Raw genomic sequence first — 26,863 nt, forward strand, 5'->3', positions numbered from 1 at the left:
CTAGGGGTATAAATTAAAACATTCCTTGGGCGCCTGGGTGGCTCAGTCATTAAGCGTCTGCCTTTGGCTCAGGTCATGTCCCTGGGTCCTGGGATCGAGCCCCGCATCGGGCTCCCTGCTCCGCGGGAAGCCTGCTTCTCCCTCTCCCACTCCCCCTGCTTGTGTTCCCTCTCTCTCTATCTCTCTCTCTGTGTCAAATAAATAAACAAAATCTTTAAAAAAAAATTAAAACATTCCTTAAAAGATGCTAAGAATCAAAGAACTATCAAAACAAGAAATGTTAAGAGTAGGACAAAAATTCCCTTCTGTAATCATTCAAGTATCTATTATTATGTATTCAGCACTATGTTAGCAGTTTGGGGGAATAAAAAGTTATAAAACATAGTCCCTGTTCCCAAAGAGCTAATACTGTTAGAGAAACAAGACACAGACATTCTATGTCATGCACCATTTAAATAACAATCCAAATAAAACATACAGGAACGAAGGCAAGGGATGGATAGCTGTGGGTACAGTGGTTGAGAAGGCTTCATGGCCAAGACTGAACCTGATCCGGGCCCTAAGAAGTAGAATTTTAATAGATAGAAGTTGAGAAGAGCGTGAGCAAAGGTGAGAAGATGAGAGAGGACAGAATGGTCCAGCATTCATCAAGGAGACAAAAGGGACATAGGCGTGGGGGACAGGTCACATCAGTCATATTGGGGAGAGTTTTAAACGCTATTCTTATACAATTTTAAGTCATGAAATTTTAGTGAACATGATTAATATATTTCAATATTTAATCTGTAGCATGACTTGGAATGTATCTTCATGAGAAACTGTTTTAGAATTGATTGGAGAAGGAGTCAGAGCTGGAGGAATAAAGAGTAATATCAGAAGTGATGTTGTAAACCAGAAGTTCTCAAGGTGGTCCGTGGACCCCTTGGGAGTCACTGGGACCCTTTTAAAGGACCTGTGAGGTTGAAATTATGTTCATAATACTATTAAGATGGTATTTGCCTATTTCACTGTGTTGACGTTTGTACCGATGGCACAAAAAACAATGGTGAATAAACTGCTGGTGTCAAGACAGTGGAACCAAAATGTACCAGGCAGCATTGTATTCTTTTGTTTTTTAAAACAGCTTTATTGAGGTATAACTGATGTATAATAAATAGCATATATTTAAAGTGTACAACTTGGTGAATTTTTACATATATGGACATGGGAGAAACCATCGCTATAATCAAGATGGCAAACATTTTGACCCTGTCCAAGTTTCCCTGTGATCCTTAGTAACCCACCTCTCTCTGGCCCCTTGTTCTTGATCTTTTTTGGTCACTATAAATTTATTTGCAAGTTCTACAATTTTATATAAATGGAATCATATAGAAAGTACTCCTTTTTCATGCTAACGCTAACCAAAGGCAAACTAAACAAAGTAGACTTCAGAACAAGGAAAAACCCAGGAGAAAGAGTATCATTTCATCATGATGTAAGATTAATCGATTAAGAGGACATAGTAATCCTAAATGTATATGAACCTAATAACAGTTTCAAAATACATGACACAAAAATTGACCAACCTAAACTGAAAAAGAAACATATATACAATTATAGTTGGGAAATTTCCACACCTTTCTCTATATAATGGGCAGAACAAGTGTACAGAAAATCAGTAAAGGTTACAGGAGACTTAAAACAATTGACTTGAATGACATTTACAAAAAACAACAATAGGAGAATACATATTACTTTCAAGTGTACCTGGAACATTAATCAAGAATGACTGTATTCTGGGCAGTAAACAATAAATTTCAAAGGACTGAAATCATATAAAATATGTTCTCTGACCACAATGGACTTAAATTAGAAACCAACAACAGAAAGATAGCTGGAAAATCCCCAAATATTTGGAAACTAAACATTGTACTTCTAAATAATCCATAAGTCAAACAATACATCACAAAGGGAATTAGAAAATATTTGAACAGAATGAAAATGATTTTGGAACCTGGTATCATGAAACACATGAGCTTGAAAGTTTCTTAATACTTAAAGACTTCTCTGATGAGAATGGTGATATTAACAAATGTCATTTTTTTAATGAAGTATATAGAAATGTGTCAACATTTGGAAGATCTATATAACTCAGTAAACCAATATTTTCCAAATGGCCAATGAAAGGCATTACAAAAGAGCCATTCCATGCAAGATGGACCAATGGATTTTATTGTAAAAGTACAAAGAGTTCATTGACTATGCGTTCAGATTCTGTACTGCAACAAACCAACCTTTAAGAAACTACCTCTTGTCAAGTTTGGTGGAGTGTATAAAAAAAATTCACAATTTTCTAAAAAAGTTTCTAAAATAGTCCTATTTTTTTCAGCCACATATGTGTGTGAGGCAACATATTCTTCATATACTTCAAACAAATTGACAAATTTTAACAGACTGAATAAGGAAGCAGAAGAATACAGCTATCTTCTATGAAGCCAGACATTAACAAGACTTGCAAAAATGTAAAACAATGCCACTCCTCTTATAACATTTAAAAATTTTTTGAATATAGTTATTTTCTTTTTTAATATCACGACCAATCTCATTAGAATAGTTATTTTCATAAAAATATTATGTTCACATAAAACAATGATTTTATTTTAAATGAATTAATAAAAATTTTAAAAATTTATCTGTTTTAATGTTTAACTACCCATCATTTTCTAACAGATGGAAGAAAGCTTAAAATAGTTAAGTAGTAAGACTTGGTGAATGAATGAATTATATTGGTAAAAGGAAAACAACTTAGGTACCTATGATGTAAGACTTGGTGCTCAGAAATCTCTGAGATTAAGGGCGCCTGGGTGGCTCAGATGGTTAAGCATCTGCCTTCGGCTCAGGTCATGATCCCAGGGTCCTGGGATCGAGTCCTGCATCGGGCTCTCTGCTCTGCGGGGAGCCTGCTTCTCCCTCTGCCTCTCTCTCCCTCTGCCTCTCTCTCTCTGTCTCTCATGAATAAATAAATAAAATCTTTAGAATAAAAAAAAGAAATCTCTGAGATTAAAAAATGATATAATCATAATGAATTTTTTTGTTCATAACAGATTTCCCTGTTCTAATCCAGAGGATTAATCACCATAATTGAGCTGACCAAAAACTCATTCAGTTGAAAACATCAAGTTGTACAAGGGCTCAATTAGAATTCCGGCACACTACCAAAAGGCCTTTTATATCCACACTTAATGGACAGGACACATGTCTGCCCAGTGCTGTCATGCCTGGGCTGAGAAAGAACGACTGATGGAGTCAGATGGGAGATTCATGCAAGGTAGAGCGAGCCCAGACTCAGCAGACATAGAAGTCCTTACCCCAGCTGTGGGGTCCCTAAAGAACTAGATGTATTCGGACCCTGTGTATGCATACAGTGCAGCAGTTAAAGCTCACAGGACAGACTGCTTGGGTTACTCTTTTCCTTAGCTGTAGAATTTCAGAAAAGGTTTACTTCTTTGTGCCTCTTTTTTCTTAAAACAGGGATAGTTTTAATTTTTTTTTAAAGATTTTATTTATTTATTTGACAGAGAAAGAGACAGCGAGAGAGGGAACACAAGCAGGGGGAGTGGGAGAGGGAGAAGCAGGCTTCCCGCCAAGCAGGGAGCCCGATGCAGGGCTCGATCCCACGACGCTGGGATCATGACCTGAGCCAAAGGCAGACGCTGAACCAACTGAGCCACCCAGGTGCCCGAAAACAGGGATAATTATTATACCATAGGGTTACTTGATGATTATAAATGTAAAGCACTTAGAAAAGCACCAAGTATAAGAAGTACTTGATAAATATTACTATTACACAATGTTTTACCTGAAATATGGAGTACAAAAGTACTAATCTACAGGATGGGTGACAGTGCAAGAAATATAATAAAAGACTCTAAAAGTTAACTATGATATCTAAAAGTTCCAGGGTTAAAGACTTATAAAGTGATCACAGATAATGTTACAAGAAAAAAATTATCTCAAAATTATCATTTGAAAATGAGTAAATAGATTTGGTATAGACTTTCTTTCTTTCTTTTTTTTTTTTAAGAATTTATTTATTTATTTGACAGGGAGAAACACAGCCAGAGAGGGAACACGAGCATGGGGAGTGGGAGAGGGAGACGCAGGCTTCCCCCTGAGCAGGGAGCCCGATGTGTGACTCAATCCCAGGACCCTGGGATCATGACCTGAACCGAAGGCAGACGCTTAATGACTGAGCCACCCAGGCGCCCTTGGTATAGACTTTCGATTCAGAAAGCATCTACTGAATGTTTTCAAAACTGATGCATTCTTTCATGTTATGAGAAAAATATATACTCAACTAACAATTCTGAGACAGTGATATATTTTTCCTTTTTTTTTATAAAAAGCAAAATTTAAGTAAGCATTTAAAAAAATTTTTAAAGCTACAAAGCATTGATCATTGTATTATAATAACTATGTAAATGTCAGCATCTACACCTTGACTTGAAGTGAAAAAAAGAAAAACATAGGCTGAATGGAAAAGGAAATAGGTGATGTGGATTAAGGAATGCACTTGTTGTGATGAGCACTGGGTGATCTATGGGATGCTGAATCACTATGTTGTACACCTGAAACTAACATTACACTGTATGTTAACTAACTGGAATTTAAATAAAAACTTAAAAAAAAAAGTCTAAGGACTATCAGCCTATGTGAGAGGAAAATCCAGAGAGCGGGTAATGGTGACAGACAGGAGGAGAGCAGTGCAGGGGGCCGGATAGTAGGAGCATGACAGCCTGCAGTGATGGCGAAATACTTCTCTGGACAATGGGCCAGGGGCAGGATAAAGGACTCTGGAGCCCTGACCTGATTGTGGGTAAGGCAGAGTCATCCAAACAGCTTCCTAGAACTACTCCCATTCCTGCCTCATGCCTAAGACACACACAGAAACCAGAACAGGGAGTTTGCGAAATCACCCCACAAAATAAGCTGGCAGTTTGAGGCAGAAAACACTTAAAAGAGGATATGGTAGTCTGCAAACTCTGCTGTCAGTTATGTCAACACATGACAAAGAATTTCCACATTCTTACTTCCACAAGCACTCCCATACTTCTGCAGGACTTCTGCAATCAAACACCAGGAGCCCAGCACACTCTGCCTCAGTCCATTAACCTGTACTAACCCCCCAGAGCAGGGAGGGATGGGGGCAGCAGTAGCCTGGAATGCCTCCAGGCTTTCGCGAATGCTTCTTCAAGTAATAATCAGTGCTGTACTTCCATCTGCCTCACTAACAGAACACAAATGTATATGTAGGACAGGAGGAAATAAAGTTGTATACACAATCTATGCTTCCCATACACGCCAAACCAGCCCCGGGAATGTTTAAAGGCGAACGAGAGAGTGTGTAAGAAGTTTGCTGAGTAGGAAAAGAGTGACAAGGCTGCTCATTCGAGTGAGACGACCATTACACTTCACCCGAGCAAATCTTTTAGCTTGAGTGGATAAAATACTTAAGACTTACAGTGACCACTTTTGAGAGAAGATGACAGTGAAGGAATAAGGTACCAGAGAAGTTCTAATTTGTGATCTTTTCTCAAGAATAAATTATTACCAAGATTAAAAGGAATGTATTGACTTACCTGGAAAATACCTGCCTTGTCGTCAAATAGGCTGACAAAATATTTATAGTCAGCATAAGCCCAGAATTTGGAATGATCATAATCTCTAAATGGTCCATACATAGTAGGCTGGTCACAGTTCCAGGTCAGGAACTCTTCAAGTGTAGCTTCTACGTAACCACATGTTGTTTCAAACTGAGGAACTGCAGTGGAAAAGAACTCAATTTTAAATGTACACTGAACACAATTTCCAAATATTGTTTGTTTAAATGATGATAATTTCAACCAAAAAAAGTTATCATTTAACATTAATTAAAAATTACTTTTGTGCTTGCTATATAATTAGAACCATCTACAACACTCACAATACTCATGATTTAACATAAACGTAAAAAGGTTTTAACCTTAAGATTAAAGACTACCCTTAGGATAGCCTGATTCAGTAGTCCAGTGGTATACTTTATTTTTTTTTTTAAGATTTTATTTATTTGACAGAGAGAGAGAGAGAGTGAGTGCGCGCAAGCAGGGGGGAGGGGCAGAGGGAGAGGGAGAAGCAAACTCCCCACTGAGCAGAGAGCCGGATATGGGATTTGATCCTAGGACCCCGAGATCATGACCTGAGCTGAAAGCAGACGCTTAACCGTCTGAGCCACCCAGGTGCCTCAGTGGTATACTTTAGATTATTAATTTTCCAAGATGATGTTTTCAGGGGTCTATGAGGTCTAAACTATTTTCACAATAATACCCTGATGTTTTTCATTCTCATTCTCTCACGAGTGTACAGTGGAGTTCACCAGAAGCTACATGACATTAGTTGATGTCACTGTTCTGACAACTAGTGGAATACATATTTATGTTTTTGTATTTTAATAATGTCTCAGTTTTAATTTATAATACAGTAAGCATCACTAGATATAATCCTCATTGACAAAAGCTCATTGGGGAACTCAATTTTTTTTAAAGGTACAGCATTTATTTATTTATTTTAAGATTTTTATTTTTATTTTTGGGCAGAGAGAGAGACAGCGAGAGAAGGAACACAAGCAGGGGGAGTGGGAAAGGGTGAAGCAGCCTTCCTGCCGAGCAGGGAGCCCGATGCTAGACTCAATCCCAGGACCCTGGGATCATGACCTGAGCCGGAGGCAGATGCTTAACGACTGAGCCACCCAGGCGCCCCAGGTACAGCATTTATTGCGTTTCCAAATATTACAGAAAATATGGAATGCTTCATGAAGTTGCATGTCATCCTTGTGAAGGGGCCATGCTAAGCTTCTCTGTGCTTTGTACAGAATACAAACGTATATGTAGGACAGGAGGAAATAAAGTTCTATACACAATCTATGCTTCCCATACACGCCAAACCAGCCCAGGGACTATTTAAAGGCGAACGAGAGAGTGTGTAAGAAGTTTGCTGAGGAGGAAAAGAGTGACAAGGCTGCTCATCTGAGTGAGACGACCATTACACTTCACCTGAGCAAATCTGTACTGGGGAACTCAATAATTTTTAAGTGCAAAGGGATCCTGAGACCAAAAATTTGAGAGCTACTTCTCCAGATTAAAAAGGAAAAAAAAGCAATGACATCTTTTGAAAATTTTCTGACTATATATAGCACATATATCATACATAGCTCCTCAGAATCATTAAGTGGCCAATGGCAACTTAAAGTCTGTTCATTTATTCATTAACTCATTTATTTCAGAATCGTTTATTAAGTACCTAATTTGTAACTAGCACTGTACTCAGGCTTGTGGGAACATAAAAGAGAGAAGTAATACTCTTGAATTGAGAACATACTTAGACAAAGCCAAAACTTTAGCCAGAATAATAGGAAATTTGAGGCATTACCTAATTAAATGCAAAATTTTGTGCCTCAGACACATAGGAAAAGGCAAAGACCCAGAGAAGAGGGTTGATCAGGAAAGCTGAGAGAGAAGTCTATTGTCTGTCCAGAATGGTTTGTTATTATGGGGATGACTTATTCATATAAGAACTATTCTTCCAAATAGTGATAAAATGAAATTTTTTTGGTAACAAGCAGAATATTGTCAATGCACACTGGGAAGTTAATATTCAAGAAATCTGATTATGGTCAGCATGAAATCCTTTTAAGTGATACAGATCTCCTGCATGTAAATCAGTTAGCACAATACATGAAACATAGCAGATGCTCAGTAACAGGCACTAATTCGGATTCTTATATTAACTTCAAAAGTTAGCTGAATTAGTAGTAAGAGGAGAAGGGTATTCAAACTCTTCTTTCAACAGCTTTTATCTTTTCCCTCCATTTCTACCTGAACTGCCTAGAATTATCTTGATCTTCTTTCCCCCTCCTCTCTTTTTCCTATAACTTCAGAATGGTGGAGAAGTAAATGACGGGAGGGTGTATGTCAAAGAGTCATCCTAATTCATCTACTTCATCAACCTGTCATCTGACCTTGAGAAGCAGGAAGACTTTACAGGGGTACATTTATCTAAAAGGTAAAAATCTGCAATATTAAGAACTATTTAAATTCAACAATTTTTGAGAAGCACTCAGAACAGTGCCTGCCACTGTAACCCATCTATATATATATATATATATATATATATATATATATATATATATACACACACACATATATATATACTTAATATTAACAACATCATCACTAAGAATTTACCCCAACAACAGGGGCACCTGGGTGGCTCAGTCAGTTCAGCGTCTGCCTTCGGCTCAGGTCATGATCCCAGGGTCCTGGGATTGAGCCCCGAATCCAGCTCTCTGCCTGGCAGGGAGCCTGCTTCTCCCTCTCCCTCTGCTTCTCCCCTCTGCTTGTTCTCTCTCTCAAATAAATAAAATCTTAAAGAAAAAAAAAAGAATTTACCCCAACAACATAGGAATATACAGAGTTTTTTTTAACAAACAAAAACCCATGTGGCAAGACAGCTGCATGGTTCTGGGAAATAGGAGTCATTTTATAGTCATTTCAGTAAGCTCCAAGGGAAGCCTGAAGTCATTACACTGTCTTATGAGTTTTCACTTCATAAAATTCAGTCCAACTGATCGAACTGAATACTAAAGCTATTACTTGAGATACTTGTCCCTGGGGGGTACAATAGTAGGCCGGTTTTCACAGACATGTCTGTATTGCAGCCTTATCAAGGGACTTTGTTCTCTGTCACAGCAAGTTCTGTACTTTAAAAAATTAAAATCTAAAAGGGCAAAAATTACATGTGAGAACTGTTACTGTCAGGAGAAAATTACAATGAATGCAATGAATGGAAATGACAGACTTTTTTACATTTACATAGTGATTTCAAAATAGAATCTTTTGAATGTTTCCTTCCTGGAAGTAGCAGCACCAAAGGTACTGTTTTCATTCTGTTATCATGACAATTTCTTTCTGGGTAGTACAGTTGTTTTTCTTAGTTTATTTCCTGCAAAGCAATTATTCCTTTCTAACTTTATTATTATTGTTCTTTCATTTAACATTGAAGTAGCCTAGGCAGCTGCAATTTTCATCCCACTTACTGTCAAAGTGTTAGGTAAGAAGAAGCTCAACTGAGCTCAGGATTTGGAAGTAGTGTGTAAGTTGAGTTTGCCTTAACCCTCATAAAAGGGAGTCCTAAAATATGTTTTGCAGAGTAGGGAAACAAATATTTCTCAATTTTGTTAGACTTCATCATTTCTTTTATTTATTTATTTAACAGAGAGAGGAAGAGCGAGCACAAGCAGGGGGAGGAACAGAGAGAGAGAGAGAGAGAAACAGGCTCCCAGCTGAGCAGGGGAGCCCAACACTGCAGCTCCATCCCCGGGATCCAGGATCACGACCTGAGCCAAAGACAGCCGCTTAACCGACTGAGCCACCCAGGCGCCCCTAGACTTCATCATTTTACAAGCAAGAAACACTGCATGGAATGTGGGTACTTTTGACCATCATTGCACCCCCATCTACAAATGCTTACTTAGGGTTATTTCTACAACTGTTTTTCCCAAATTACTGCCAATTGAGGTATAGTATTGCCACTGGGCCCATATGATCCAAATGAATTTAATCCAGAATCGTTTCAAAGAGCTATGAGATATTATTATCTGCTTCTGAAAATAAACTAAGAGATACATATAATTCAAATAGTAATAATTACCAATACTACTGTCTCAAGCATTCTAGAAAAACTCAAACCAAGACCTAAAACAAAAATAAGAAATACATTCAATAGGAAGGAAACAAAGTTATCACTGATTATAAGATCAGGTGCCTGTCTTCAGAGAAAACCCACAAAAATAAACTAAAAAACTACATACACTAATAAATAGCTGCATAAAAAAATAAACATACAAAAATAAATGGCTTTTAAAAATCTCATCGCAACTAGCTAGAAAAATATAATAGGTAAAAATATTTTCCTTCATACCAGCTATAAAAAGTTTATATTTATAATATTTAAAAAAATTTGTAGACCTGTATGAAAACCCCAATCTTTTCATTAAGAGATGAAATGGACTTGCTAGGTGAAAATGCCACGTTTGTGTGTAATAAGGTAACACTATTATCACAAGGTAGATTCTTTCTGAATTAACTTACAACACTTAATGAATTTTCACTTAAAATCCCAATAGGATTTGTTTAATATGAGTACATTATTTAACTCTAAAATTCACTTAGAGGAATAAAATTCAATAACATCTAAGAAAATACTGAGAAAGAAGAGTAATTAGGGAGGATGAATTGTTCTTTCAAATATTAAAATATGTATCAGTTGCTAAAATAGCATTTAAGAACTGTTTTACAGGCTTCAAAACTGATAGCGCAATACGTGGTCCAAAAACAGATGCTGGAATTTATAAGAATACAGTAGTATAATAAAGATGATTTCAAAGTCAGTAGGGGTAAACAGGATTATTCAGTAAATGGTACTGAAATAAAAGGTATTGTTATTTCCAACTTAACTAAAAAAGTCAGCGAACACCATACATCAAAATAAATAAGGAAAGGATAAAGAGTAAAATGTAAAAGGGAAATAAGCTATCAGGAGAAAATATTAGAATATTTACCTATTTTTAAGATACAAAAAGAATTTCTAAGTAAATAAAATAAGAATAAAATGTTAATGAGATTGGACTATAATATTAGTCCAGTTTTTTTTTTTTAAGATAAATCTCAGTTTGGGTAAAGGAGTGGCAAAACAGGCACCCTCACATGTTCTGACAGGAGAGTAAATGGAAACCACCTTTCTGTGAAGCACTTTGCCATGTGTACCGAAGGCCTTTCATTCTTTCACTCCACAAATATCTGAGTGTCCACTTGGTGCTCAGTCCATGGTGAGGCCTGACCCAGGCCCTCGGGAAGGAGCCCTTCTTGAGGGGAGGAGAGACTTCAAACAGTTAATTACTTACAGACTAACCACGTGATTCTAAAACTGAGCTAAGTGCTACTGGGAAATACAAGGTGCTCTGGTACAACGAGAAGCTGCCCCTGATTTGGGAGGCAGAGGCGCTGTGATCAGGAAAGACTTCGATGAGAAAATGATATTTGAGCTAAGATCGGAAGGAAGAAGAGGAGTTAACCAGGGAAAGCTGCAGTAAGGGAAAATGGGAAAGGAGAAAAGAAAGGCTGGACTCTATATGCAAAGGCCTTGAAGAAAGGAGAAGCAAACCTCTGGAAATACAAAAGCTGGAAAGAAAATATTTGTTTGGCCAGAGCTCAGGGAGAGGGATTAAGCTGATGAGGCAAACAGGGATTTCTACACCACACAAAAATTTTGGCCCTTAGCCTAAGGGTTATGGAAGAAACTTAAGGGTTTTAAACAGAAAAACAGGATGAGATTTGTTTTTTTAAAAAACTGTCTCTGGTTTCAATATGAAAAATGGCCTGGATCAGGAGGGAAGGAGGTGCAGAGGGACCAGGGACGAGACTACTGCAACTATGTTGGTGAGAGAGAGCAGGGTAACCCCGCCTAGACGATGGCCATGGGGAATGAGAGAAGCAGGTGGATTGCTACATATTTTTAGTGTGTAAGTCACAGGGTCACCAGACAACACTCAGAGGGGCAATCAGATGATTCAGAAGTTTCTGGTGTAAGAAGGTTCATGCATAGTGCTGCAACTCGTGATAACATTCACACCCTTTGACCCAGTCATTCTCCTTCTAGGAATCTATCCTAGGGAAATAATCAGAAACTTGAACAAGATTTGTTTTCCAAAGATGCTCACTACAGTCTTATTTATAAATCTGAAGCTTCTAAGCAATCTACATAATCAAAAGGAAAAAATTTTAAATTCATTATGATACTAGCATACAACAGAGTGTTAGCCATTTAAAAGTCACACTTAACATCAAGAGAAACTGCTTAGGACATGTGAAGTGAAAAAAAAAAAAAGCAGGCCGTGAAAATTAATACAACTTTATTTTTAAAATACAAAAAGTCCTGCATAAACAGTTATTGGAGTGTAACTAGTGGTTCTCTCTTGGTAATAGGACAAGTGTTTTTACATTTCTTTGGATCTTCCCCTTTTTTCAATGTTCTCTACAATGAGGAAGTCATACTTTTATTTTTTAATTATTTCTATTTTTAAATAACATTTGTGGAGCATTTACTATGTGCTAGGCACTGTTCTACATGTTTTATGCATACAAACACATTTAATCTTGAAAAGATTTGTAAGATACAGAGAAGTTAAGTAACTTGCCCAAAGTCACATGGTAAGCCAGAATCTGAACCCATGCAAGCTGATTCCAGAGTTGGCCCCGCATCAGGCTCCTTCCTCAGCGGGAAGCCTGCTTCTCCCTCTCCCACTCCTCCTGCTTGTGTTCCCTCTCTCATTGTCTCCCTCTCTGTCAAATAAATAAATAAAATCTTAAAAAAAAAAAAGGCTCTGTGTTAGATGATTTTGCTCATCTGTAAGCTAATAAGTGTTCTGAGCACATATAAGGTAAGCTAGGCTAAGCTATGATGTTTGCTAAGTTAGGTGTATTTTTTTTTTTTTAGATTTTATTTATTTATTAGAGAGAGAAAGAGAGACAGCATGAGCAGGGGGAGGGGCAGAGGGAGGAGACTCCCCGCTGAGTAAGGAGCTCAACGCTGGCTCGATCCCAGGACTTTGGGATCATGACCTGAGCCCAAGACAGACACTTAACCAACCGAGCCACCCATGTATCCAGTTAGGTGTATTAAATGCAGTTTTGACTTGAGATATTTTCAATTTATGATGGGTTTATCAGGACTTAATCCCATCATAAGTTGAGGAAGACCTGTAAGATCTCTTTCAAACTTAACAACAGAAAGACCAAACCTCCCAGCCCCAAACCAAAAAACACCTCAATTAGAAAATGGGAGGGATGCCTGGGTAGCTCAGTTGGTTAACCTTCTGCTTTTGGCTCAGGTCATGATCCCAGGGTCCTGGGATCGAGTCCTGCATGGGGCTCCCTGTTCAGTGGGGTGTCCGCTTCTCCCTCTGCTCCTTCCCCACCCCCAACCCCCACTTGTGCATGCATGCATGCACTCACTCTCTCTCTCGTGCACAAAAATAAATAAAATTTTAGAAAATGGGCAAAGGACTTGAATAGACATTTTTCCAAAAAGATATACAAATGGTCAATAAACACGTGAAAAGATGCTCAACATGATTAGTCATTAGGGAAATGCATATCAAAACCATAATGAGATAATACTTCACACCCACTAGGATGGCTGGAATAAAAAATAGGGTAAGTATTGACAAAGATGTAGAGAAATTATCATACAGTGGGGTGGGAACGTAAAATGTTTCAGCTGCTTTGGAAAACGTTTTGGCAGTTCCTCAAAAGGTTAAACACAGAGTTACCATATGACTCAGCAATTCCCCTTCTAGGTATAAGCCCAAGAGCAATGAAAACATATATCCACATAAAAACCTGTACATAAATGTTCATCGTAGCATTATTCATAATAGCCAAAAAGTGGAAACAACCCAAATGTCCATCAACTGATGAATGGATAAACAAAACGTGGTATATACTACAACCTGGATGAATCTTGAAAATATGCTATGAAAGAAGCTAGACACAAAAGGCCATGTATTGGATGGTTCCATTTATATGAAATGTCCCAAATAGGCAAATGTATAAAAACAGAAAGCAGACTAGTGGTTGCCAGGGACTGGGGGTAAAGTGGAATGGAGAGTGACTGCTTAAAGGGTACGGGGCTTCCTTATTAAGTGATGAAATGTTCTGGAATTAGACAATGATGATGGTTGCACAACATCGTGCATATGCTAAAACCACTTAATTGTATACTTTAAAATGATAAATTTTATTTTATGTGAATTGTATCTAAATTTTTTAAAAAATTATCTTTAGTAAAAACAGAGCAGTTGCTCACAACTGCAGAGACCTTCTATTTTCTTTTTCATTTATGCTTAAGTATTAGCTTGAAAATGTCAAATCACTGTGCCTCATCTACAAAATAGGCTTATAATAGTACCATTCTAAGAGGGTTTGAAGAAGATTAAGAGAGAATTAACATGTAGAAAGTACTCAGAAGAGTGCCTGACACAATAGTTCTCAATAACTGTTAGCAATTAGTGGTCGTATTGTATTTGGAGTCTAATCAGGTATGTGAAAAAAATTACAGTTCCTATTTATCTCCAAATTATTGTCTAAGAGACACCTCAGTGGATGGAAGATTTATCTGACTAAAATCAAGAAAGAAAAAGCACAAGCTAAATTTGTATGTGCCTTTTGCTGGTCTAGCATTTAATTTTAAAATACAGTAAACATTTTGGTCTGTGATTAGAATGAGAGGCTAAAGAGTTTTAGGTATTAATCCTGCTCTACCTGCCATGAGTACAAGGGGGTTCTAGACACCAAAAACCAAGTAATTTTTGAGAGATGTACGAGAAGGTCAACACGAGAAAAAGAAGTTTAGAGAAGCTAGAAGGGAAACCGGGTAATTTTCTAGTTCCTCCTGAGTTATTAATAGATATTCACAGAGCCACTTCCCAGCAATGCTGCAAACATTAGACTACCAAACTCTAGACACCAAACTACAAAACAGAAGTTATACACATTCTAAAGCCAGACAACGGTTATGGACTCCTTTAGATTAAAAACAGCACTGTTTCTTTCCTTTGAATTAACTAGTTTTAGAGTTAACAGTAACTGTGTTATCTGACTATAAGGCAAAATATCAAAATGTTACAAGTCTCCAGGGAAGAAGAAGAAGCTGGCAAAATCTAATTGCTTAAGAGGATGAAAAAAAGACAGCTTTACATACTTTTCATATTTATGCAGTACCATAGAGGTCAGGCAGCTGAGTAGAGCAGAGAGATAAAATTACAACCGAGAGTAAGCACTATAAATATAGGGCCTGAAGCCACAAATAAAAGGACACATTCTACATGAGTCAAAAGTAAAAGGGACCATAAGCTTAGTAATCATCTTCCCAGTCACAGGGGAACATAAATAATAACACATTAACAAATATTAAGTATCTACCACATTCAGTGAACCATGATACATGAACAAATACAACTTATAAGGTTATCAACTGTATAAGGTTATCAACTACAGGCTTAGTCCAAAAAAAAAAAAAAATCTTAACACAAACTGTCCTTCTAAAACTTCCAATAAAACTTTCCCATCTGCAAATGGTCAAAAACAGGATTAGAAATAAAGGATTCTCTAGAGATAAAGAAACCACTGCTAAGAATGTGAGACTGCTACTAAAGAGACATTATGATGATGATTATTTGTAGTCCTACCTCTATCTGTTCTTTTCATTCCCATCCTGAATCGTATCTGCTTGCCGCGAAGGACCGCAGAAAGGTGTTTAACAGTCCAGTGTCGTGCTGGCCAATCAAAAGCCATGTTACAGAAGATTGCAGGTTGTTGTAAAGACATTATAATTTCTTTTGCTTTCTCTGGTGTAAAAGGTTTGACGTGTTCACCTAAGGAGAGAAATGGATAACTATAAAGTTATTTCATATAATATGAAGGAAAAATAGCTAATACCATTTCTATTATGGTAAATCTTTCTATGCAATTATACTACATTTTACACTTCATTTATTACTATTTACATAAATATTTGACCTCAAAAACCATAATTCTTAAATGATTTTTTCATACTAAATTTTAAATGTTGGAAAATATTTACAATTTTCATGTCAAAAAATGTTTTTAAAAAAGGCTTTCCAACCATATTTAAATTTTAAAAGACACAATTTTCTGAAAATTGTATTTCCTAAATAGAGGGTTGTATACGAAATGCTGATGGGAACTACTCTAGAACTAGAGTTGCTGGAGTCAGGTATAATTCTACTTGCTATATCATGTGTTTACCCAAAAAGACTACTGAATTCACACATCAGTCAAAGGGGTGAGGGGGGGATTATTTTCATTCACGATTTAAAAAGGTAAAAGATGTACTAGGATGGATATCGGTGTTAATCCTTCACTTCAATTGCATCTATAAACAGTATAAGGGATATGGGATATGTACAAACAAATACTGTGACTTACTGAGTACTTCAATAAACTTCACAGATTATAGACTGTAAGTAAATCGTGGATAGGATGTAATAATAAGTATTTGCTAAATAAAAGAAACAAGTAAGTCTTCCCTTAAAGACATCTTAAAAGGAAAATTTGGGGGGAAAGTCAAAAAATACTTCATACTCTGACTCCAGATAGATATATACATCTATATATCATCAGCATGTATTTATGATTCTCTAGATTTGATTCTCTAGAATAGTCAGCTAAACCCTCTAATTCATTCTCTATTCTGTAATTACACTTAATTCAAAAAAATTAAGAAAAGCTCATAAATAATCCAAATTCTTCCATCATCCAACTTTCTTCTAAACTTTCTGATATGAGGCACCTGGGTGGCTCAGTCGGTTAAGCGGCTGCCTTCTGCTCAGGTCATAATCCCAGGGTCCTGGGATCGAGCCCCATGTCGGGCTCCCTGCTCAGTGTGGTCTGCTTCTCTTTCTCCCTCTGCTCCTTCCCACTGCTCACTCGCGCTCTCTCTCTCAAATAAATAAAATATTTTTAAAAAATTAAACTTTCTGATAAAAGGAAGAGGGATGGGGAAGGAGTCATCAAGGAACTTGAGTAATTTGTACTTGTCTGAACGCAAGGCTTGTTTTTAAAGAAAATGAAAATTTAAGTCAATTTGGCCCCTTTGCTCAGACAAGGGCAAATACTCAGAATCCTTCCCTAAACCTTTGATGAAAGTAAGCAAGACATGTGAGGACAGTCTGTTATTGTCTACACAGTCAGTGCTCCCAAGTGAGGAGCTAAGGGTCGACACTCACAGGGGAAAGGCAGTAGAAGAGCTGGGGGCTGGGTGGGGGGAGGAAGAGAGAGAAGACACCCTTGGGTATCTCTAAGTAAATGAAGCCCCAGCTTATCTTTAAGTGCTAAAGAGCCTATAAGGGAAACAGGATATGACCAGGAACAAAATTTTCTATCCTTCCTTGAGGTTCTTGTTTTCCACTTTTGACATGTTTGATAAATTCACACTAGGGGACTTGACCCATATTCGCCTATAAATGTAAGTACAAGGTTACCTGGATCGCAACCCACCAAACCTTCCTGGACTTGGAGTGCCTGGATTCCGTGTACATGAAAAATGGACAAGCTGCATTTTTTATAATATATTTTTTAAGTTTTGCTAGGCTGTGAGAAGTTGCAATACATTCATGATAATACTTTGTTGTTTGTGGCACATAAATTAGTACTATCCTTTGGCAAACAACTGTAAAAATGAAGCAGAAGTCTCAAATAACCACCCATTAACCTAGTAACTCATGTTATAGGAATTTGTTTTTAACAAAGTAATCATCAGCTATATGAATACTCATATATATTATATACGTTTACATATACACATAAAATATCTACTACCATAATATAAAAACTGAAAATATAAACAGCCTAACGTCTAAAAGTAGAAAAATATTTACTGAATATTACTAAATGTTATGTACATTTTTTCCATGGGACATTATATTCATTAGCAATAAAAATGAGGGCTATGGAGAAATGTGTGGAGATGCAGAGACTGGAATTAATTCAGAGAGCTACTGTACTAGCCAAGTAAAAAGTGTTACAGTAAGGCCCTGAACAACGGGGGAGGGGGGGGAGTGAGGAAGGCAGAGATCGTAGAGATATAGAAATACTAGGATAATAGTATCAAAGACTATTGCAAGCAAAGATGTGGGGTGGGAGGCAGATGCAGCCATAAGGGATACTGAGGTTTCCAGACTTTGTGACTTGACATAAAAAAAAGTTAGGAGCAGCAGCTCATTCTGGTGGGAAGATGAAGAGTTTGGTTTTGAACATCATCATCATCATCATAATGCATTTCTTCATATGATGCTTTACTATTTGCCATGTACGTTTATATACATTAAAACTGCTCATCTGCTCATCTAAGAAGCCTACAAAACAGGCAGAGAAGACATTTTAACTCCATTATCCAAAGGAAGAATAGGAAGCTCAGATGTCAAAGCTAAACACACCGGTGATGACTGGAACTACAGGTCAGGTTCCCTGATTCCAAGTGCAGTGCGCTTTCCACTGCACCATCCTGCTTCCAGAGAAATCAAACTGTGGGACCTACACGAACACTACAAACTCAGGAGAGAGAGTATAATCTGAAAAGAGAAGTAAGTTTCGGAAAGCTGTAGAACAATTCATGGATAATAAATCCAGGTGTGCTGTCAGGGAGAGAGGCATGTTTTGGTTTGTGCCTATGTGGACAGGGGTTGGTGGGATAATACCTGTAGTAGAGACTTCTAGTTGCCTACCTTATCCCATTCCCATTTTCTTCTTCCTTACTAACAACTCTGCACAACGAGTGTGGCTAAAAAATTACAATTCCTAGACTCCTATGCAGATATAAGCAGCTAGAGATATATCTGGAAGTTGCCTAGTCAGTCTTTTTGCCCTTAGCCTTCTCTCCCACATTTTGCCTGGAAAACAGACATGATGGTGAGCCACCTTGAGAGATCAAAGAAAGGCCCAGGGGCGCCTGGCTGGCTCAGGTGGTAGAGCATTTAACTCTTGATCTTGGAGTCATGAGTTCAAGCCCCACATTGGGCTTAAACAAGCAAACAAAAGCCCAGGAAATTGCAAACCTCAGCTGAAAGAATGCAAAACATCCATCTTTGTGCTACTAAATCAATACCAGCAAAATTCTACCTCCTAAATTCCTTCACATATAAAAATTAATTCTTATAGTCAAGATTGTTACTAGTTCATAACTGGTTTAACACCTTGCCTTCTGAGGCTATTGTTTTCAAGGACAACCATATTCTCTCTATAAAATACTCTGTGACTTACACACTGAATGAATCATGGCTGGTTTGACCTGTAGCACTCTTTCAGTTCTATAGTTACAAAATATTCAAGCTTTGAACACTTTGTTTCTAGAACTTTAAAGGGCAGAGAAAAAGAGAAGCACCAGTCCTTTTGGGGTAGGGATTCATTTATTCTGCTTATTTTATTTTTTTAAAAGATTTATTTATTTATTTGTCAGACAGAAAGAGAGAGTGTGCAAGCAGAGGGAGTGGCAGGCAGAGGGAGAAGCAGGCTCCTCCCTGAACAAGAAGCCCAATGCAGGACTCGATCCCTGGACCCTGGGATCGTGACCTGAGCTGAAGGCAGACGAGACGCTTGACCGACTGAGCCACCCAGGCGCCCCTATTCTGCTTATTTTAATCAGAGCCAATAGATCTGGCTTTGAACGTTCCCCAAAGAGTTCTCATATTTGGGTAAGATATATCTTGCCACCCTTCCACAAATAAATACATGGTCATTAGTAACACATGAGTAGTGTTTTGACACTACTTTTTGAATAGCTTCAAAGAAATATTTTTTCCTCTAACATAATGCCTTTTAAAAAAGTAGTTAATGATCTGATTTAAAAATCCCAGACATCCCAGAAGTTATTTAATAAGAGACCTTAAAAACTAAAATTTGCTGAGAAAGCACCTGGCCCAGTGACTGGGATATATTAAATGCTCAAACGTTTGCTAAATGAATAAAAAGTGCGATAAAATGTATACAGAACAGGCAGTAGGATGCTCACCAGAACAAGAAATTAGCATATTTACAGAATCTCAGGCCTATCAATGAAATAAAACAATCACTTGGTTGTGACATAAAAGTAATTGGGTTTCTGATAGTTTAATCAACAATGAACTGGGCCATTAAATTAGCAAACTAAAGTGTTACAATTTCCTTTAAAGAAGAATGCAATCTACACCGTATTAATTAAATAGCCTAGGGATGCACTCAGTCACTCCAAGCCAGGAATATCTGCAAAGAGCATAAAAATTCTGAAGCAACCTTGACAGCCTTTAAAGGATAAGTGTATTTAGGTCTAAACTTGCAGCAAGCAACAATTTCTAATGAAATGACCTAGAAACTGCTGAAAAAAAGATTAGTGATCTAGGTGTTGCATAGTCTTTTCTCCCTCTAAATGTAGCATGTAATTCTGACAATTTATTAAAGCTTTGGTTTCAACTCATTCTTTGGAGGTACTGAAACATGAATAAAAAGCAAACTGCCTCTTTCTCAGCAATTTTTTCTTTAATTAATGCAAGCTACATGATAATTTGAAACTTAATTTCTCTGTATTTGTTAGCAATCTGCCTTCCTCCATCAATTAATACCTGGCTTGGATTTGTATCTGAGATTTAGAATTTAAGAGGAGAACAAGGAAAACTTCCCAAGTTTCCAGAATTCATTCCTAATATTGATAGAATACAACAAAGATCCTGAAACTGAAACTAACTCTTCTCTCATGTCAGGTATAATTTAAAAAAAATGTTAATAACTATAAAATTTCAATTAAATTTTATTAAAATCTTATTTAAAAGTTTTTAGAAGGTGACAAAAGAGCAGGTCACAAAACTGGGTCCTGGCATAGTAATCTAAATTATTTCTAAATATATACATGTAAGCCTATGATGGTTTCATCAATCTAACAATTCTGTATATACAAAAAATTTAAAAACTTCTGGAATGGTAGATATTAGGGTAAAACATAATGAACATCTAGGCCACATCAGAAAAACACTGATGGAACTATGCAAGTACTACTTAACAAAATGACTATATTCATACCAAAGACCAAATGGTAAAACTTACACCAACGAACATGGATGGAACTGGAGGGTGTTATGCTGAGTGAAATAAGTCAATCAGAGAAAGACATGTATCATATGACCTCGCTGATATGAGGAATTTTTAACCTCAGGAAACAAACTGAGGGTTGCTGGAGTGGTGGGGGGTGGGAGGGATGGGGTGGCTGGGTGATAGACATTGGGGAGGGTATGTGCTATGGTGAGCGCTGCGAATTGTGCAAGACTGATGAATCACGGATCTGTATTTCTGAAACAAATAATGCAATATATGTTAAGAAAAAAAAAGAAGAAGAAGATAGCAGGAGGGGAAGAATGAAGGGGAGTAAGTCGGAAGGGGAGACGAACCATGACAGACAATGGACTCTGAAAAACAAACAGGTTTCTAGAGGGGAGGGGGGTGGGGAGATGGGTTAGCCTGGTGATGGGTATTAAAGAGGGCACGTACTGCATGGAGCACTGGGTGTTATGCACAAACAATGGATCATGGAACACTACATCAAAACTAATGATGTAATGTATGGTGACTAACATAACAATAAAAAAATTAAAAAAAAAAACTTACACCAACGATTATTTTTCATTTTAAAGTCACTATTTTTAAAATGTCAATATAAACCAAGAAAATTCTCCTAAAAGTTAATATAAGTTGTTAACTTATATGCTTAAGTAAATGATGCTTAAGTAAAATGATGACTAATCATAAACCCTTTGAATTTCAAGGTCTAGAAGGTGGTGCCACTGAAGTATTGAGGCTGTTATGACAGAATCCTTCCAATGCCAGTGCTTGGTGCGATAGTGACACCCCGGCAGGTTCAGGCTGAGACCAGGAGACAGTTAGGTGCTGGACACTTCACATCCTCTTCTTCCCATTTCTTTACATTTGTAACTCTTGCCCAGTCAAGCCAGAAAATCATCTTCTCCTCCTCACTTTAATCCATTTATGCCAGAACTCATAAATAGTACTTGTAAGTTCAAAACAAATACTGGTCCTAAACTTAAAGTAAGGAAAAGTAAATCTATATTTTAAATGAAATTAATACTACAAAGAATAGGGGCGCCCGGGTGGCTCAGTCGGTTGGGCATCTGCCTTCAGTTCAGGTCATGATCGCAGAGTCCCAGGATAGAGCCCTGCATCAGGCTTCCTGCGTAGCAGGGAGTCTGCTTCTCCCTCTGCCCCTCAACCCTCTTGTGCTCACTCTCTCTCTCAAATAAATAAAAGCTTTACAAAAAAAATACTGGAAAGAATAGTGTCTCAAAGACCAAAATTCTTTAAAAGGCTCCAAAGTATCTTCAAAATTTCTACCAAAATGTTTCCATCTAGCTCTTCAGAATTCCACTAGGAAAATTTTCTGTATTTCAAAATAAAATGGCTATTTTATCCAACTTTTCATCAAAAAAATTCAACAGCAGTCTTAAAAAGATATCTGCACACTCATATTCATAGCCACACATTTATAATAACCAAAAGATGGAAGCAACCCAAACATCCATTGACATCATACAGTGGAATATCATTCAGCCTTAAAAAGGAAGGAAATCTTGTCATATGCTACAACATTAATGAATCTTGAAGACATTATGCTAAGTGAAAAAAGCCAGTCACAAAAAGACATACACTGTATTATTCCACTTGCATGAGGTATCTAAAATAGTTGAATTCATAAAAACAAAGTAGGTTTGCAGTTACCAGGGGCTGAGGGGAGACAGAAAAGAAGAGTTGTTTACTGAGTACAGAGTTTCAGATTTGCAAAATGAAAAAGTTCTAGAATTTTGTTTCACAACAATGTGAATATACTTAACACTACTAAGTTGTACACTTAAAAATGGTTAAGATGATAAATTTTTGTCATTTGCTTTTTATCATGGTTAAAAAAAGTTCAACAGTACAGTTTTTCTGTTATTTGTCCTTATCAAATATAAAGTACTTAGCTACACATGAATTTTATATATATATATACATATATGCTGTAGCATGGAAAATTGTTTACATAGGCTTTTGCTTTTTTTTAAACTTCCCTTCTGCCTTCTGCCATTTTTTTTTTTTTTTTAATGAAAAAAGAAATGACAGAGTATGGCATCTCCAACTGAGGAGGAGTAAATCCAGTCATATAGGAATGTCAGCTGTCTACGAAACTCAAGTCCCTACAACTCTGGAATGAAATTTTTCCTTGGGAATGTCAACCTTAAAACAGCCAGTTATTTTACCACCAAAACGTGCTTATTTGGGAATAGCAGGGGAATTACAATTCAGGACAAGCAAATTGACTTTAGGAGGGAATTGGGAAGTTCTGAACAAAAGTTCATTGGAAAAAAACAAGAGCTGGAGGTTGTGGCGGTTTCTCATTGGCTTCAAGGGGTGGTTACTAGTTGTTGCTGGGGCAGGGAGGGATCTTCCTTCTTTTAGAAGCAGGAGATAAATTCCTACATGAAAAGTGTCCTCTCTTACCAAGTTACTTCTTATCTGCCTTCTTCCTGCTGATGATATGTTTACTCATTTCAAGAAAGACTGGAATAAGAGTTACTAAGAATACATTCTTCTCTTCATCAAGACATAAACCTAGCTACAATTAAAGCTACCAGAGCCCAAGAGAAAAATATAACCTCAGTCTGAAAGGTGGAATCAGATTCAAAGAATTGCAACTTTTAATTTCACTGAAAAGCTTCAAACAATGTGTGATCCTCTAACATCTCACACTCAGAATTTAAGTTGATTCTTAACATTAAGTAGTTTCATGTTCGTTGGTTGGTTTTTTAAGAATTTATTTTAGAGTAATTCTAGGTTTATAACAAAATTGAGAAGGTACAGATTTCCCATATATCCCCTTCCCACATATGCATAGGCTCCCCCATTATCAACATCATTCACCAAAATGGTACATTTTTTTTTAACCAGGATAACTTTTTTTTTTGACACATCATAATCACCCAAAGTCCATAGTTTATCTTAGGGTTCAGTGTTAGTGTTGTACATTCTACGGATCTGGACTAAAATATAAAGACATCTATCCATCATTATATCATACAGTGTATTTTCATTGCTCTAAATATCCTCTGTGCTCTAGCTATTTATCATGACCTGAACCGAAATCAAGAGTCGGACACTCAACCGACTGAGTCACCCAGGTGCCAAGGAAACAGATCATCTTTATTAAATAAAATATTATGAACTGTAAGCTATAACAGCAGTAACATGGTTCTTTATTTTGCATTTTTAAGGTCCCCTTTCTTTTATTTTTATAAGTACATTTTTTTTTTTAAGATTTTATTTAAGGGGCGCCTCGGTGGCTCAGTCGTTAAGCGTCTGCCTTCGGCTCAGGTCATGATCCCGGGGTCCTGGGATAGAGCCCCGCATCGGGCTCCCTGCTCAGCAGGAAGCCTGCTTCTCCCTCTTCCACTCCCCCTGTTTGTGTTCCCTCTCTCACTGTGTCTCTCTCTGTCAAATAAATAAATGAAATCTTAAAAAAAAAAAAAGATTTTATTTGAGAGAGAGAGGGAGAGAGCAGGGGGGGGAGCAGAGGGAGAGGGAGAAGTAGATTCCCTGCTGAGCAGGAGCCCCGACAAGGGGCTCAATCCCAGGATCCTGGGATCATGACCTGAGCCAAAGGCAGACGCTTAACCCACTGAGCCACCCAGGACCCTAGGTCCACTTTATTTTCAAATAAGGATTCTAATATATTTGATTATCGATATGATCATGTTTTGCTTTTAATAACTTTCAAGCTGTTACTTCAAACAGAAAATATTACATCCTTTAAGGCAAGACGATTACTTTTCTATCCCTAGAGCTTAGCACAATGTTTGGCATAAACTGATGCTAAATAAATATGTTTTCTGAATTCACACCTCATTTTTAGCAATGTATATAAAATATTAAAGTTTTATTAAAACTAATGACTTGTTTTCTCTACTTCTGCAAAATGAGCTCTTGAGCACAATCAGAAACAGTCTCAAAACAAAGGGTTCACAATTTCATGCTCACCTCCATCAGGTTCCTTGCCTGTTCCCAGCATGTTAGTTATCACTACTTGATTCCTAATCACCCTTGCCCCTACAGCAACCATTCTAAAGCTTCTTCACTCTCAAATCCCCAATACCTCTCTCCACTTCCTCACTCTTTGAGGTGCCTTGCTCTATTTTTTCTTATAACACTGAAACCCATGATTTCCCTCTTCTTCACGTCAACATTTCTGGTTGACCCTGCTCTTATTTGGTTTTTCAAAGGGCACAATTTTCCTTCTTTTCACCTGCATTCTCTGCTACCAATTCTACTCTAGTAGAACCAGTCTGTCTCCTCACCTTCCTCCCCGCCCTCTGGCCCTTATGTGACTCAGGCTTTTCTCCACTCACTCCTAATCCCAGCCTTGACTGCCAGAAATGGCCTCTTCCATTCGTTTCCATATTCAAACTATACCAAACTTTCAAATTACTCTCGGAAGTACAGACCAATCCAGTTTGCATTAGTTCTTTCTTCTCTCAGCCCCAAAGCACTGAAGGTGTGTACTATTTACTTCCCAATTAATTCCTTCCTGCTTGTGCATACATCTTATACTACAACTGTTTTTATCTGCATCTTTTTCCCCCAAACTATATTTACAAACTATTTTAGGGCAAGATCTGTCTTCTACCTCACTGTATGAGTCTTCTGTTTATAATATACATTCCAATAAGTTTGCTCAAAAATTAACTTTCTTATGACTCCCACAATATTCATCATTAACCTGAATATACTGACCCTTTCACATTGTGTATTTAATGTATGCACTTTTTTTTACCCTTTGTTCACATAAGCCTTACGTAATTTAAAGCAAAGCCTTCTCTTCTGGTAGGATTTTGTCTATTTAACTTACTTTGTAATGATAATAAGCAGTCATCCCAAACTGGTGATTCTGGGGAGGATGACAGTTTAAAATGTGACTGAAAGTTCCATAGATAGGATACTGAGAATCTAATACAAAAATACGAAGTCACCTGCAAAAATGTGTATTTATGCTGCATTTTTCAGGGGAGCAAATCCATATTTTCATCAGATTTTTTTCCCTCCTTAGGACTTCAAAATTAAGAATCACCAGTTTCTTCTGGGGCACCTGGGTGGCTCAGTCAAGTTAAATGTCCAAGTGTCTTAATTTCGGATCAGGTCATGATCTCAGGGTCGTGCGCTGGAGCCCTGCATGGGGCTCTGTGCTGGGCATGGAGCCTGCTTAAGATTCTCTCTCTCCCTCTCCCTCTGCCCCCCACCCATGCTTGTGCTCCCTCTCTCTCTCTCAAAAAAAAAGATTCACCAGTTTCTTCAAAAAGTTAAATATGGAATTATCTTATAACCCAGCAATTCCAATTTTATATATATGCCCAAGAAAACTGAAAACATATGTTAACACAAAAACACGTACATGAATGCTCACAGCAGCATTACTCATAATAGCCAAAAAGTGCAAACAACTCAAATGCCATCAACTGATAAATGGATAAACAATGTGGTATTACCATACCATGGGATATCACTAGGCCTTAAGAAGGAATGAAGTATTGATACATTCTAAAACACAGATGAACCTTGAAAATATTATGCAATGTGAAAGAAGCCAGACACAAAAAGCCCCATATTATATGATTCCATTTATATGGAACATCCAGAGTAGGCAAATATCCACAGAGACAGAGAGTAGATGAGTGACTGCCAGAGGCTGGGGAGAGGGTCTAATTGGGAGTGACTACTAATAGATACCAGGTTTCTCAGTGTGATGAAAATGCTCTGGAATGATAGTGGTAATGGCTGTACAACTTTGTGAACATACTAAAAACCAATGAACTGTGTATGTTAAAAGGGTGAATTTATGGAAAGTGAAAACTAAATCTAAAAAAACCCCTCCTTTTACCCAGCTGCATGCTTGATATCTTTTGCATCATCTTTCCAAATCTAAACGCTGTGCATTCACTCATTACTCCCAACCACCTCCTTTTCTTCAGGTTCCTAATTTACATGTAGTTTCTCAGGTTGGAAAATTACAGAGCTCTCTAAGTTCTTTTCTCTCAGTTACAACATCCATCAGTCACCAATGCCAGGCCTTTCTTTAATAATAAAAATGGTTGCCACTAATGAATATGTAATTCCTGCCAAACACTATGCTAGATGATCCCCAATTATCT

At 37.4% G+C, this 26,863-nt stretch overlaps 1 protein-coding gene and 1 pseudogene across 1 annotated transcript in view; both read right to left on the reverse strand.

Moving 5' to 3' along the window:
• HSPBAP1 (HSPB1 associated protein 1) overlaps positions 1-26,863 on the reverse strand; it is a 60,610-nt gene that overhangs the window by 31,060 nt on the left and 2,687 nt on the right. The window contains exons 2-3 of the mRNA XM_028110509.2: positions 15,320-15,505; positions 5,619-5,800 (exon numbers count right to left, since the gene is read on the reverse strand). Coding sequence (XP_027966310.1) covers positions 5,619-5,800; positions 15,320-15,505 — 368 coding nt within the window. The remainder of the gene's footprint in view (positions 1-5,618; positions 5,801-15,319; positions 15,506-26,863) is intronic.
• On the reverse strand, positions 6,809-6,903 carry LOC114214848 (U6 spliceosomal RNA; annotated as a pseudogene).

This window comes from Eumetopias jubatus, unplaced genomic scaffold (assembly GCF_037043125.1).
Source record: "Eumetopias jubatus isolate StellerSeaLion01/CBP00866 unplaced genomic scaffold, mEumJub1_p1.0 scaffold_1, whole genome shotgun sequence".
Lineage (NCBI taxonomy): Eukaryota > Metazoa > Chordata > Mammalia > Carnivora > Otariidae > Eumetopias > Eumetopias jubatus.